The following is a 16,919-nucleotide window of genomic DNA, read 5'->3' on the forward strand; positions in this document are numbered from 1 at the left end:
AAACACACATGGTCACAGGGAGAATGTACAAACTCCTTACAGACAGTGGTGAGAATTGAACCAATTTCAATTCACAGGCACTATGATAGTGTAGTTGTTAGTGTGATGCTCTTACAGCTTGGGGCAAGAAAGTTCAGAGTTCGATTCTGATGTCATCTGTATATCTTTCCCGTGGAGATTGTAGGTGCTCCAGTTTCCTCCCACAGTCCAAAGATGCATCAGTTGGTAGGTTAATTGGTCATTGTAATTTGCCCTGTGAATAGGCCAGAGATAAACTGGGGGTTGCTAGGTGGTGCCACTCAAAGAGCCAGAGGGCCCACTCCACGCGGTGTCTCAATAAGTAAATAAATAAATAAAGGGTTACAGCTGGGACTGGAATAACACTCTGCTAACTGTTATACCACCACGCTGCCACTTTACACCTCGCCATTCCTTAATCCTCCTTTTTTAGGATTATAGTTATCTATCCTACAAATCTCATTTTGATACCTGCGTTTATTTGATAATCCACACAGAAATCTCACTTGAAATGTTAATGATACTCTGGAGTCAAGTGTAGTCACCCTTGAAAGCCATCGCTCCAAGGAAGTAGAACAAAATTCCCAGCAACCCACCTGACAATGAGTGATCCCTCACTCCCGCAAATTTCTACAGATGTAACCCTAACCTCAGTTGGCGGCTTCATGGGAGGAGGAGGAGGCACTGCACAGGGTCGGAAAAAGCTGCAGAAAGTTGTAAACTCAGCCAGCTCCATCAAGAGCACCAGCCTCACCAGCATCAAGGACACCTTCAAAAGGCAATCCCTCAAATAGGCGGCATCCATCTTTAAGGACCCCCATTACCCAGGACATTCCCTCTTCTCATTGCTACCATCAAGGAGCTGACACAGGAATCTGAAGACACACATTCCATGTTTCAGGAAGAGCTTCTCCTCCATGATCAGATTTCTGAATGGACATTGAACCCATGTACACTACCTCACTAGTTTTTTTCCTCTCTTCTTGTGCTACTTAATTTAAATTTTGTACACATGCACACATATACCCACACAGGTATATACACATATGCACATATATATATTCATGTAGATATTTATATATTCTAACTGTAATTTATATCTTTTATGTATTGTACAATACTGCTGCCGTAAAACAACAAATTTCACAACGTATGTCAGTGATATTAAACCCAATTCTGATTCCTCTGATTCTGGAGTGTGGGACTGAAGCTACCCAATACTCTCCCCCTTCCTCTCCCCCCCCCCCCCACTGCAGTGCCAGTGATGGCTCAGTTGGTTGAAAATTCCCAATTCAGTTCCCATTCCAGAGTCTGGAGCTCAGAACTGGATGGACAAGCCCTGCATATATAGCCAGTACTATACTGTCAAGAGGAATCACGATTCAGATGAGGTTTTAAACTAAAGCTGTGAATCCTTTTGCAGATGGGAAGGAAAGATCTTTTGACCTTTACATTAACTTCCTGGCCTCATAGACATTGGGTGACAAAGGACTTTCTTGTCGGTCCTGGGATTGGATGTTCTAGCGAGCAGGAGGTACAATGAGGCACATTTGGAGTTCAGGGTCCTGCCATTGGCTAGTTGTGGGCTCAGTATTGAAGATGGGGGTCCTAAGGTTGATTGAAAGTCTGGAAGTAGAAGCCCAATGGCTGAAGACAGGAAACTGGAGGCCTAGAGATCTATCCTGGAGTTTAAAGATTGTCCTTGTGTATAGATGGGTGGGAGGGAGAAAAGGGGTTTGTTTTAAGACCATAAGACATAGGAACAGAATTAGGCCTTTTGGCCCATCGAGTCTGCTCTGCCATTCAATCATGGCTGATGCTTTTTTTTTTGCCCTCCTCAGCCCCACTCCCCAGCCTTTTTCCAATAACCTTTAATGCTATGCCCAATCAAGAACCTATCAAGCTCTGCCTTAAGTACATGCAATGACCTGGCCTCCACAGCTGCCTGTGGTATCAAATTCCACAAATTCACCACCCCCTGCCTGACGAAATTTCTCTAAGTCTCTGTTTTAAATGGACACCCCTCTATCGTTAGGCTGTGCCCTCTTCTCCTAGACTTCCCAATCATGGAAAACATCCCTTCCACATCTACTGTCTAGGCCTTTCAACACTCTAAAGGTTTCAATGCGATCCGTCCTCATCTTTCTAAATTCCAGCAAGTACAGACCCAGTGCCATCATATGATAACCTTTGCATTTCTGAAATCATCCTTGTGAACCTCCTCTAAAGCCTCTCCAGTGCCAGCATATCTTTTCGTAGATGAAGAGCCCAAAACTGTTCACAATACTCATGGTGAGGCCTCACCAGTGCCTTATAAAGTCTCAGCATCATATCCCTGCTCTTAAATTCTAGACCTCTTGAAATGAATGCGAACATTGCATTGCCTTCCTCACCACGGACTGAACTTGCAAGTTAACCTTTAGAGTGTTCTGCACAAGGACTCCCAAGTCCCTTTGCATCTCAGATTTTTGGAATTTTTCCCATTTATAAAATAGTCTGTACACTTATTTCTACTACCAAACTGCATGACTATACATTTTCCAATATTGTATTTCATTTCCCACTTTCTTGCTGAATCTCCAAATCTGTCTAAGTCCCTTTTCAGGCTATGCATACCTGTTTCCCCAACACTACCTGCCCCTCCACCAATCTTCATATCATTTGCAAACTTGGAAACAAAGCCATCTATTCCATCATCTAAGTCATCGATTTGCACCATAAAAAGTGATCCCAACACCAACCCCTATGTAACGTCACTAGTCACTGGCAGACAACCAGAAAAGGATCCTTTTATTCCTATTTGTTGCCTCCTACCAATCAGCCCATGCTCTAACCAATAAGTTTCCTGTAATACCATGGGCTCTTAACTTGAGAAGCAGCCTCATGTGTGGTACCTTGTCAATGGGCCTCTGAAAATCCAAATATACACTATCTTCGGCATCCCCTTTATCTATCCTACTTGTAATCTCCTCAAAGAATTCCAACAGGTTTGTCAGGCAAGATTTTCACTTAAGAAAACCATGCTGACTTTGTCCTATCTTGTCTTCAACATCTGGCACACTATTAGTGTCTTCCACAGTGAAGGCAGATGCAAAATACTCAATTAGTTCATCTGCCATCTCCTTGTACCCTGTTTTTATTTCTCCGGCCTCACTTTTTTTACCAGTCCTATAACCACTCTCATCTCTTTTATTTTTTTTACATACTTGAAACAGCTTTTACTATCCACTTTGATATTATTTGCTAGCTTGTTTCATATTTAATCCTTTCCAATGATTCTTTTAGTTGCTCTCTGTAGGATTTCAAAAGCTTTCCAATCCTCTATCTTCCTGCTGATTTTCACTTTGTCGAATGCCATCTATTTTGTTTTTACATTAGCTTTGACTTCCCTTGTCAGCTACTGTTTTGCTGTTTGAGTATTTCTTCGTTTATGGAATACATCTATCTTATTCACCTTCCTCATTTTTCCCAGAAACTCACACCATTGCTGCTCTGCTGACATCCCTGCCAACAGCTCCTTCCAATTTACTTTGGCCAACTCCTCTCTCGTACCACTGTAATTTCCTTTACTGCATCGAAATACTGCTACATCAGACCTTACTTTCTCCCTACCAAATTTCAAGTTGAACTAAATCATATTGTATTCACTGCCTTCTAAGAGTTCTTCTACCTTAAGCTCCCTAATCGCCTCCAGTTCATTACATCTAGTATAGTTGATCCCCTCGTAGGCTTAACGACAAACTGCTCTAAAAAGCCATCTCGTAGGCATTCAACAAACTCACTCTCTTTGGATCCATTACCAACCTGATTTTCCCAATTTACCTGCATGTTAAAATCTCCCATGACTATCATAACATTGTCCTTTTGACTCGCTTTTTCTATTTCCTGTCGTAGCCTGTGGTCTATATTCCAGCTATTGTTGGGAGGTCTGTATATAACAGCCATTAAAGTCCATTTACCCTTGCAGTTTTTTAATTCAACCCACAAGGATTTAACATCTTCCAATCCTATGTCACATCTTTCTACTGATTTGATCTCATTCTTTACCAGCCGAGCCACACCACCCCCTCTTCCTACCTCTCCGATACAATGTGTAACTTTGGACATTCAGCTCCCAACTAAACTGATACTCACCCTGCTGGATGCAATTTTGTCCTGTCATCTGCCTGCACTTCCTGGCAGTCTGACTGCATGCAATCTTTGCTTTTCCACCATCCATCCCATTCTGAGCCTCTTCACTTTGGTTCCCAACCACTGTCAAATTAGTTTAAACCCTCCCCAACAGCTCTAACAAACCTGCTCCCGAGAATATTGTCCCCCTCGGGTTCAGGTGTAACCCGCCACTTTTGTACAGGCCATACCTCTGCCAGAAGAGATCCCAATGATCCAAGAACCTGAAGCCCTGCCCCCTGCACCAGCTTCTCAGCCACACATTTATCTGTTAAATTATCTTGTTTCACCCTCAGTGGCTCATTGGAAATTACTACCTGGAGGTCCTGCTTCTCAGCTTTTAGCCTAGTTTTCTAAATTCTCTCTTTAGGACCTCTATGCTTTTCCTTCTTATGTCATTGGTACCAATATGTACCAAGACATCTGGCTGCTCTCCCTCCCCCTCCAAAATGCTGTGGATGCAATCTTGAGACGCCCCTGACCTTGGTACGTGGGGGGCAATGTACCACCTGGGTGTCCCATTCACACCCACAGAATCTCTCGTCTGTTCCTCTAACTATTGAGTCTTCTATCACTACCTCTCCTCTTTTCTCCCTCTTTCCCTTCTGCACCATGTATCTATGCTCAGTACCAGTAACCCGGTCCCCTTGGCATTCCCCTGGGAGGTCATCCCCGCACCCAACAGTATCCAAAATGGTTTCCATTGTGGGCATGCTATGTTTCGCTGTTGTTTTGTTGCTTGCTGAGCTCTGAGTTGTTCTGCCGAACTTGTGGGCTGCCCCAGCAGACTGCATCCCTATGTGTGCTGGTTGTTAAGTCAAATAGCACATTTCCCTCTATGTTTTCAGTTACATGTGATAAATAAATCTGAACTGAATCTGATCTTTAATGAGCAATTCTTTAACTCTATTATTTACCTGCTATTATAACGCTGCCCATGGCAGCTTGCTGTGCAACAATTGGCCACTTTATGTTACACACTAAACTAGGTCCAAAAATACCAGTCCAAAAATATTTCACTAACTGTAAAATGCCTTGGGACATTCTGAGAAGGGACAGGAATGGTACCAACGGAATGCAGAAAGCTTTTCTGGAGCTTTCTGTTTCAGCAGCAGCCACTATACTGATCAGAGCCTCTCACATGCACCATCATATCCCAGCCATTCCCGGAGTGAGTCAGCCATACTGTGCGAGCCCTCAGCAGGAGGGGAAGGGGGAAGTCTGAGGCGATAGAAAGAGGAAAGGCTTTCTCACCTTTGGTTTTGAAGGCAAAGTTACAATAGTTGCAGGCGTATGGCCGAAGGTCTGTGTGGGTGCGGATATGTTTCTTCAACATACTTGGCTTCTTGCAGCGAATTCCACATTCCTCGCACACATACTTTCCCCTTCCCCTCCCTCGCACATAAACATAATCTTCATTGGACTTATACCTACAAAAACAATATACAAAAACACAGGAGTTAATCAACCTTGGAGGTTAATGCTCCAACGCCGTGGTCAGGGTGGAGGGGAACAAGGAGCCGGATCCTGGAAACAAGGGACACTTTGGAAGGTCAGGATCATCCATGAACATCACATCACCGATATTGGAGAAATAAGTTGGTTATGGATGCTGAGGAACCTCGGTAACGTAGCACTTGTTTTGAAAGCAGCCTTATGTTATATTAGCAGAGACCACTTGCTCCAGACTGTCCAGTCCACAGAAAAGGAAAAATTAAAACAGAATTCTCAGCCAACTCCACAACAGCATCCAAAGTAAACTCTGGCAGGACTCCCCTCTTCCTGCAGAGTTCCACTTACTTTAAGAAACTAAACAAAAATAACAAAAATACTGGAAATCTGAAATAAAAACAAAGATTTCTAGAAACACTCACACGTCAGGCAGCATCTGTAGAGACTATAAGTATTGTTTTAATAGTGGAAGAGAATTAATAATGGTTGAACTGGTACTGAGACAGTGTAATGAAACACAAAAGGAGATTTGGTTATTTCTTACAATAGGGATGTTATTTGAAATATTGCATTTGAAGCTTCTAGTTGTGAAGGAAGGCTTTGGAGCTGAACATTTTCTTATAGATGCCATTTGATATTTGGAGTGTATCTCATCGAAGCTTTGATATGCCTTTTACCATCAATTTCTCCTCTATGACCATGCTCACTGGTCTCCCACTCTGCTAGAGCATTAATCATCTTAAACCAGGGGTTCCCAACCTGGGATCATGGACCCCTTGTTTAATGGCAAGGGTCCAGAGCATAAAAACATTGGGAACTCCAAGGGTGGGACATGATACTCTCCTTGTATGGCACTCTTCATCACACACACTGCAAGTAAAAGCTGCCACAGGCACCCAAACACCATTCCTACAAACACAAACCCCCACACACACCAAGTGCACGCCAAATGTAACTACTGCAGCAGAAACCCCTCAATGCAACTCCCCAAACTCACCCCCCAAGTACGCCAACCAAATCTCCTGCAATCTCAAACCCTGCCAAACACAACTCTCACACAAGCCAAACATAATCCTTCATTCACACTAAGCACAACCCTCCTCAAACTTAACGACCCTCTGCATGCATGACAAACACAATTACTTGCTACCTCACAGACCAAGCGTAGCTCTCATGCACATAGATGTACACACCCAACCACAAACTCACACACACCTAACTACACAGATACCCAACCACACAGACACATACACACTCACAGAAACATACAGCCAGCCACCACACACAAACACATTGATTAGTAACCGATTCCATGCAGGACAGGTACTCTCCCAAAGAATCCAATAAACTGAAACGATATCTGCTTGGGTTCAAAGAGCGCGGCGAGTGTGTGCAGCTTGGAGAAAAAGTTGTGACCATTTAACCCAGAGGCTGGTGCACTGCGTTCTGACTCCAACCACAGTGTAGGGTCAGCACCTGCCTTGAACTATGATGCCAGGTACTAAATCAGCCTGTGATCAAAGTGCTGAAAATGCTGTAAATCTGCTGCCAATGACAGCCCTTTGGCAGCTTGGTACCACTGCAGCTGCCAAGTGTCTCACCTAGATGCCACTCTTCCCACCAGAGTTTATTTTGTCTTTATTCATCTGGTAAACTTTAATAAGTGTTCGCACACAGAAACAGTCAATTTGTTTATGCAGATCTTGCTCGAGCTCTGTGCTACCACAACCTAACACTGAGTCTCCCCATGACTAGCAGATGTTGACTCTGCCCAGTGCCTCAGATTTAGCTAGAAGCATGATTCACACCCAACCCTTTCAAAGTAAAATTCTGCGTACTGTGGGGGAGTGTTGCAAGATCCAAGGGGCATTGCCAATGAAACTGGGGAGCTTTCTTCCTAAATTATTTTCCTTTCATGTTAAGGATTTCAGCCACAGTGCTGTTGAGTAACTGTCACTATCAATCTCTTTCTTCAATGGGATTGTGTTGCTCACTGATATGGCCATGGAGCTATTTTTCACTTGGGCTACGGTTCTAATATTTTCATATCATTTGCATCCAGCAGATAAATGCAATGACACAAGCGCCTTTATTTAAACTCTGGGCTGTACAAAGGGGTTTTACAGCACGGCAAACCATCTGTATCTGTGCTCCATCTTCGAGCCAGGCAATTAGATATGCATCGGCAGACAGTGACTATTTTATTTGGCAACAGAGTGGGCATTGTCAACTGAACAGTGAGCATTTTTAACATACTTCACCTCGAACTATTCTCTGAAGCTCGTTAGAGGGGAATTTTACAGTGGGGATTCAAGAATATTAATTGTTGCGATATCTGCTGAGGGTCAGATCAGTGGCATTCAGGTCTGGCGACCAAGTATAGTACAAGAGGTCTAGTTATGATCTCCAGAAAGTCATCTCATGTGCAAAATGGCAATTTCAGACCAAACTTAAATCGCTGAAGGATGCTCGACAGGGCTTGAATGCTATCATTTCTTACAAAGTGAAACCGAGTAACATAGGTGACAACAGGGTGTCACTCCCAGGTGAGCTCAATGTCTTCTATGCTCGCTTTGATCATAAAAATATGGAGGGACCTTCATGAACTCCCACAGCCCCGATCACTCTGTGATTTCACTCTCGAGGCCAACGCGAGAGCATCCTTTAGCAGGGTGGACTCACAAAAGCATCCAGTCCGTATGGGGCACCTGGCCATGTAATTAAGGACCTGTGCTGATCATTTGGCTGGAGTGTTCATCGACAGCTCCAACCTCTCATTTTGGCAGTCTGAAGTAGCCACCTGCTTCAAGCAAGCTTCCATTGTATTGGTACCTAAGAAGAACATGGTAATCTGCTTCAATGATTATCATCCAGTAGCACTTACATTCACTCTGATGAAGCGTTTTGAGGGGTTGATGATGAAACATATCAACTCCTGCCTGAGAAGTGACTTGCATCTACTCCAGTTTGTCTACTGGCATAAAAGGTCCACAGCAGATGCCATTTCACTGGCTCCTCACCCAACCCTGGAACATCTGGATAGCAAAAATGCATACATCAGAATTCTCTATCAAATACAGCTTGACATTCAATACTATCATCCTTTCAAAACTAATCAATAAGCTTCAAGACCTTGGCTTCAAATATCCCCTTGTACAATTGGTTCCTTGATTTCTTCAACTGCAGACCCCAGTCAGTTTGGATTGGTAACAACATCTCCTCCCCAATCTCCATCAGCACAAGGATACTGCAAAGCTTTGTGTTTAGCCCCCTGCTCTACTCGCTTTACACTTATGACTGTGAGGTTAAGCACAGCCCAATGCCATATTTAAGTTTGCTGACAACACCACTGTTGTTGGCTGAATCAAAGCTGGTGACGAATCAGCATATAGGAGGGAGATTGAAAATCTCTGAGTGGTGCCACAACAACAACCTCTCTCTCAATGTCAGCAAGACCAAGGAGCTGATTATTGACCTCAGGAGGAGGAAAACAGAGGTCCATGAGCCAGTCCTCATCGGGGGGGGGGGGGGTCAGAGGTTGAAAGGGTCATCAACTTTAAATTCCTCAGTTTTATCATTTTTGAAGATCAGTCCTGGGCCCAGCACACAAGCACAACTACAAAGAAAACACAGCAGCATCTTCATTTCCTTAGAAGTTTGTGAAGAGTTAACCTGACATCTAAAACTGACAAACTTCTACAGATGTGTATTGGAGGTTATATTGACTGGTTGCACCACAGCCTGGCATGGAAACACCAGTGCCCTTTAATGGGAAACAGAAAGTAGTAGAAACGGCCCAGTCCTTCGCACGTAAAGCCCTCCCCACTATTGAGTGCATCTACATGCAGCGTTGTTGCAGGAAAGCAGCCTCCATCATCAAGGACCCCCACCATCCAGGTGATGCTCTCTTCTTGCTGCTGCTGCTATCAGCAAGGTGGTGCAGGAGCCTCAGTGCTCACTCTACCAAGTTCAGGAAGAATTATTACTCCTCAACCAGCCAGTTCTTGTACCAGAGGGGATAACTGTGTTGCAAACTTCACAAAGCTTGAATTGCCTACACCCCAACATCACGATTTTGGGGTGCAAGTAATTGGCTTTTACAACTACTTACTTTTTTAACCCAGCATTCAACACTGTACTTTACCAGCTTCCACGTGGAATGAAACAAATATCACAGCAGTTTTATAAATGACATTATGGTAAGATTGCCACATGCTTTGAATAGCTGTTTTGAATACTCTGAAACCGGGATCAGGGACAAATGCTTCTGTGTCTCTGAATTCAAACTCCACTTGGCATTGCAGAGGATCCTGGCTTGAGACCACCATGTGGTGTAATTCTGGCTAATCTCAGACCCCAACTACTCACTGCAACTTAGATGTGACTCACAAAAACAGAGCAAACTCTGATGGCATTGGAAAGTGTTTGTCCATTGCAACTCGTATACAGTTATGGAATAGGTTACAACTGGAATGCCCACACTGCAGTCAGACTGCAAATCCTACTAAAGCATTACCTGGGTAAATGAACACTACCATGCCCAGCAATAGAAAAATCCATGCAAAGGAGGAGGAAAACTAACTCAGGCTGTGCAGTATCAAGATTATTCATTAGAATTAGAAAAATTCCAAACAAGATCGCATCTGCAAATCTAGATGTACCATGATTTGAGGACCAGTTCGTTGACTCTGCCCAATTGGATTTGTCCACTGCAAGACCTATGCGGAGGATACAAATGATTCCAACAGGAATCATGACTTACATTTAGTTGGATGGTATAATATCCTACCATGGCAGCTTTTGAAAGCTGGCTGCGGCTACACAAAATATCACTGGGATTAGCTGGAACGGGCTCTGCCATCTCCGCAGCATGCATCAAGAAACAATATGGAATAGGAGTACTGGTGCTCTTAAACAATTCAGCCCACGTTCAGCTGGAACAAAGCTCAACTCTATTTGTCCACATGACTCCATTTCCCTCACAAGACAAAATCTATTTTGTAGATTCACATCCAGAGGCTTAGGATTAGTATTTCCAAATTTCTATCACCCCCTATTGTACTAATCATGATTTTTCACCCTAGTTTTAAATTAATTTTGATTCTTAGAAAGACTTGATCTGACATTTTGATGCAAAAACAATGTGAAAATCTCTGCTAAACCAGCCCTAACCATAATGTGTAAACTCTCCTTCAAGAGCAGAGGACTTCAGAGAGAAAGAAAGTTGTCCACAGTAGGTTTGAAGGAGTGGTGCATTGTTAAGCAAATTTTGCTAATTCATGGTTCTTTCATTCTCTCAGTCAGATGGGTTCTTGTATAGCAAAGATTTGCTGTATTACTGTATTGGAATGGTATTCCACTGCATGTAAACTACTCTATGACATCCAAAGTTAATAAAAAAAAATGCTATAAAACTTTTAGTTATTTGATCCCAACAAGTGGCTAGACTCAACAAACCTGGCACAGGCACAATGAAACCTCACAATCCACCACAGAAAACAAAAACAGCCCCAGTTAGGTAGAATTAAAATCATTCTTTGGAAGTTAAATATATAGTATAAAGGGTGTCGAATAGTGTATCTATCATATCAGGCACTGTGACAACCAAATAAACAGTGATGTGCTTTTAATATCACCAAATGGCCATAATGTTTGCCAGTGGAGAACAAGAATGAGAGGATTCCTCCCCATCAGAGGAAAATAGGAGAGTTTAAATCTTGATCAAAGAGGTGGTTTTGAGGAACACCTTACAGGAGAGGGAAGTGTGAGAGATTGGGAAGGAAGGGAATGTTGGAGTAAGAAGCCTCAGTTGCTGAAGGCAGAGCTACCCATCACGGGATAATGGAAGACAGAGGCTGATGCCCAGAGTGGAAAGTTCCAGGACGATTGGCTGAGGCGGCAGAGAAGGGGAGGGCCTTTAAAGAACAATGTAATTTCACCTTTCGGAGAGGGAGGTGGGGAAAGTCAGCAGAGGCAACAGGATTTGCCTTGAGATTGGAGATAGGCAGCAGAAATGGAAAAACTTACATTTGCAAACAAAGAATGACACCCGAGCAGATGAAACGCTGAGGTGGAGCAGAGGTGAAAGAGCTGGAAATGGCTGAAGCAAAGGATGTTTTTAAAGAAATTATGCCTCTTTGTATTAGCCATTTCCACCCTGAGGGGGAAAAAATCTCTGGCTGTCCACTCGGTCTATGCCTCTTATCATCTCGTACACCTCTTTCAACCCACCTCTCATCCTCCTTTCCTCCACAGAGAAAGTCCCAGTTTGCTCAGTCTTTCCTCATAAGATATGTTCTCAAATCCAGGGAGTATCCTGGTAAATCTCATCTATACTTTCTCTAAAACTTCCATCTCCTTCCTATAATGAGGTGACCAGAAATGAACACAAAATTCCAAGTGTGGTCTAACCAAGGTTTTATAGAGCTGCAACATTACCCTGTGGTTATTGAACTCAATCCCCCTGATGAATGAAGGCCAACACACCATATGCCTTCTTAACCACCCTATCAATATCTGTGGCTGAGCTCAGGTGAACAAATAGCTGAGCTTTTTTTATTCTTAAAACATATCAGACTTTTTATTGGGAGACAGGGAAGTCAAATCTGATGCATTCTTACCTTGGTTTTGCCCAAATATTTCACCTTACGTATAAGGATTAAGGAGAGAAGTTTGAGATGTAGAGGGGGAAGAACATCTATCATAATTCTGGAATGCTGTGTCCTGGCCAGCTGGGGTTTCCTCTGGCTTAGATTTCCCTAAATTATTTATTAGCCACTTACGTTCTGTAAAATAAAAACACACTCTCCTTTCTGCAAAGAACTATAATTATAAAAGGTTGAGGGTGCTGGGGGTCACTTTTCAAATGGTCACGGTGCATAGCTCATATGCTGGTATGGGGAGGTAGGATGGGGTTGCAAGGACTCTATGGAAGATTTCAGATATTTCTCTAAACTGTATTATCCAAGAAATATGGCAGTTTTAAGGCTTGCCTTCTGGTAGACCCTGGGGAATCACCATATGTTTGGCCTATAAATGTGTAATGCCAGTAAACTTTTACTGTAAGCCCATCTGCAAGCAATCACATAGTACCCGAAGACTAGACACTTGTAAAAGAAAGCAGCAAAACTGCTCAAAACACATTCCACGTTGTCTTTAGAGTAACAATCCTGCCAGCAATTAATAAAGCTGCTTTGTGGAAGAGATCTCAGTACTTTCATTCTCTGCTCCTTAATTACCCTGTAGCCACAGCAGACTCACCACTAATTGGGTAAAGACTGAGGCAAAAATCTAGTGTTTTACATCCTGAATCTCAAATAAATCATCAGGCTTGCACGAGTCTTGACTGCTTGGTTCTGGTGAAAATAAAAAGCCCACTCCACTTCTTTGAAGTAGTTGTTTACTTGTTTCAAAGAAAGAATGTTCATTTATTTAGCAAATCTCTTTCTTTTCAAATCTTTTTATTGTTATATTATACAAAAGAAATAACACGAGTACGTTGAAGTAACAACACTTACAATGTCTCAAAAAAGACATTATCTTAAAGATTGAAAAAAAATTTGCGATAACAAAGAAAACCTACTAAGCAGAAAAAGTGAGGAAAAAAAACCCATTAGGTGTACAACCCCAGACCCATGTATTTAGCAAATCTCATGATACCCCAAAGCACTTTGTGACTTTTGACATTGTTTAGAAGTACAGTCACTGGTCTATGAAAGGAAACCTAGCTCAATGTATGCATTGCCTATTACAAATTCAGTAGTGGATCATTCGAGTCGAGTATGATGTTCTCCTAAGGTGTTGTCTACTGGTGAGTCCTCAGGTGGTTGTAGAAGCCGATCCAGGATCCACATATTCTACTGCAGTTTGGGCAAGAGGTAAGTGGTGACTCTGGTTAATGGTTGAGTTTTTTTGGATGCTCAGTCTCTCCTTTTGCACTGGTCACTGTGGTGCAGAAAATACTAATGTGATAATGATCAACCAACCTGTTTCTTGATTGGGATTAAGAGATTGTACTGGGGAGAAGTCTACTGTTGTCCATTGAATTGAATGCTCATGTGTACGAGTGGATTGTCCTTCAGTTTAGTGTTTCCTGTGAAAGAGGTCACCCACGACACTGTAGCACTACTCAATGCTGCTAGTTCACATTTGATATCCTAAATCTATATCCTTCTGGCTCAATAGCAATGTGCTGGGAGGCAATGGGAAACTTTATTCTCCACACAACTTCCAAATTTGTTATCACTTAAAGCCGGGCTAGCTCATCATGTCAACATACGTCACATCACACTTCTAGAAAGCAAGCAATTAGAATGAGGCTTGTTCTGACAGGTTTATTGACAGATTGGGATACAGCAGCTGCCTTCATAGTGGCATAATAGTGTGCTCTATTTATAAAACTCACCAGGGATTGCCCTGAAGCAGAAATTCTGTCACTGACTTTAACATAGCATTGTGGAAAGTAAACAACTGGTGATGTGGTGCACTTAACACAATGAAGGTCTTGTGTGATTGACTTGCTTTAACTAAATAATCAGTTGTTTCACCTGCTTTCATTGTACAAGAAGGCTCCTTGTCTCACTTCAAACACTCATTGAAAAATTCCTGCCAAGCATTGTGAGACATCTGACTCCTGTCAGGAGGATGGTAAAATCACCCGTCCACCCCTGACAATGTTAGTCCACTACAGCTATAGAGACATACAGTACAGAGACAGGTCCTTCAGCCCAACTCCTCCATGCTGACTTTGTCACTCAACGAGATATTTCCATCAACCCATGTTTACCAATAACCCTCTAATTCCCTCCTCTCCATGTACTTGTTGACCGGTTCAAATGTTGCTATAAGTGCCCACCTCAACCACTAGTTTTGGGGGCTCATTCCAAATTCACACCTCCCTTTGCATGAAGCAGCAACCCCTTATGTTCATCTCAAATATCTCGCCTCTGCTCTTAAACCGATGCCCTCTCGTTTTCAACAGCCCCTTCCTTGGTTTAAAAAAAAAGTCTGCACATTCACCTCATCCATGTCCCTCATGATCTTACATTCCTCTATCAGGTTCCACCCTCAATGTTCCTCAAATTCCCTCATCTGTGTAACTTCTGCTAAGGTGTCAGTATAAGGCCATACTTAGGTTGGAGGAACAACACCTTGTATTCCGTTTGGGTAGTCTCCAACCTGATGGCATGAATATTGATTTCTCACACTTCCAGTAATGCCTCCACCAACCTCCCTTCACCATTTCCCATCCCCTTGTCCCTCTCTCATGTTATATCACCCATCACCTCCCTCTGGTGCCCCCCCCCCCACCTTTTCTTCCTTGGCCTTCTGTCTCTTTCACCAATCAACTTCCTAGCTCTTTGCTTCATCCCTCCTGCAAGTTTCATCTATCGCCTGGTGTTTTTCTCTCTCCCCTCCCGCCACCCCCCCCCCCGACATCTTTCAAATCTACTCTTCAGCTTTTCCTTTTCTGCAGTCCTGCTGAAGGATTTTGGCCCGAAACATCGACTGTACTTTTTTCCATAGATGCTGCCTGACCTGCTGAGTTCCTCCAGCGTTTTGTAGGTGATAGATGAAGCCAGATAGGTGTGGAGGGTTGATGAAGCTAAAGTGGAAAAGGTAAAGGGCTGGAGAAGTAGGAATATGATCAGAGAGGAGAGTAGATCAAGGGAGAAAGGGAAGGAGGAGGGACACCAGGAGGAGGTAATAAGCAAATCAGGAGACAAGGCAAGAAGTCAGAGTGGGTAAATGAAGAGGGAAGGTGGAGGGGAAAAATGACTGGAAGCTGGAGATACTGATGTTCATACTATTAGGTTGAAGGGTACCTGGATGGAATACGAGGAGTTTCTCTTGCAACCTGTGAATACCCTCATTGTGGCAAAAGAGGAGGCCATAGACCAACATGTCAGAACGGGAATGGAGATAGGAATTGAAATAGTTGGCCACTAGGAAATTCCACATTTTGTTGATGGAGTTGAGGTGCTCAACAAAATGGTCCCCCAATTTACGTCGGGTCTCACCAACGTAGAGAAGGCTGCATTAAGTGCAAGAGATTACAACCATGTTTGGGTTGGAAGAATATGGTTATATATGATGGGGAGGGGCAGAGGAAGAAGTATTAGGTAAGGAGAAGAAATAAGTTACTGCAATATTTTTACAACCTCATGTGTATTTACCATTAGCATGCATTGAGGAGTAAATCAGGCCTCCTGTGTAATACACCAAAACCTATATGACGTATTACTGATCCCTTGTGCAAAGCAACGCATCCTGGAATAGGAATAGGAATAAAACATACAAATGGAAGCTCAAAAGTATTTGCCCTGGTGTGGGAACATAGTATTACACATTGGCAGAGAATGGCAGTAGATGCTTGCCTCGCTGACTGGAGACCTGTGACTAGCAGGGTACAACAGGCATCAGTGCTGGGTCCACTGTTGTTTGTCATCTATATCAATGATCTGGATCATAATGTGTTTAACTGGATCAGTAAATTTGGGGATGGCACCAAGATTGGGGGTGCACTGGACAGTAAGGAAGGCTATGATGGCTTACAGGGCATCTGGAACAGCTGGAAAAATGGGCTAAAAAATGGCAGATGAAATTTATTACAGACAAGCGCGAGGTGTTGCACTTTGGTAGGACCAACCAAGGTAGGTCTTAGTCAATGAACTGAGGAGTGTGGTAGAAAAAAAGGGATTTGGGAATACAGGTCCATAATTCATTGAAAGTGGCATCACAGGCAGATAAGGTCATAAAGAAAGCTTTTGGCACAATGGCCTTCATAAATTAAAGTATTGTGTACAGGAGATGGGATGTTATGTTGAAGTTGTACAGGACGTAGGTGAGGCCTAATTTGGAGTATTGTGTGCAGCTTTGGTCACCTACTGACAGGAAAGATGTAAATATGGTTGAAAGAATACAGAGAAAATTTACAAAAATGTTGCTGGGTCTGGAGGACCTGAGTTATATGGAAAGATTGAATAGGTTAGAACTTTATTCCTTGGAACATAAAAGATTGGGAGGAGATTTAATAGAGGTATACAAAATTATGAGAGATTTACATAGGGCAAATGCAAGCAGGCTTTTTCCACTGAGGCTGGGTGGGACTACAACTAGAGGTCATGGGTTAAGGGTGAAAGGTTAAATGTTTAAGAGGAACATGAGAGGAAACTTCTTCACTCAGAAGTACGTGACAGTGTAAAATAAAACCATAAGACTGTAAGATATAGGAGCAGAAATAGACCATTCAGCCCATCGAGTCCGCTCTGCCATTCAAT

At 42.9% G+C, this 16,919-nt stretch overlaps 1 protein-coding gene across 7 annotated transcripts in view; it reads right to left on the minus strand.

Moving 5' to 3' along the window:
- Positions 1 to 16,919, minus strand: part of LOC134338232 (transcription factor HIVEP3) — a 698,117-nt gene that overhangs the window by 39,502 nt on the left and 641,696 nt on the right. For all 7 annotated transcript variants that reach the window (XM_063033927.1, XM_063033932.1, XM_063033926.1 and 4 more), the window contains one exon: positions 5,443 to 5,618. In XM_063033927.1, coding sequence (XP_062889997.1) covers positions 5,443 to 5,618 — 176 coding nt within the window. The remainder of the gene's footprint in view (positions 1 to 5,442; positions 5,619 to 16,919) is intronic.

This window comes from Mobula hypostoma, chromosome 26, assembly GCF_963921235.1.
Source record: "Mobula hypostoma chromosome 26, sMobHyp1.1, whole genome shotgun sequence".
Taxonomy (NCBI): domain Eukaryota; kingdom Metazoa; phylum Chordata; class Chondrichthyes; order Myliobatiformes; family Myliobatidae; genus Mobula; species Mobula hypostoma.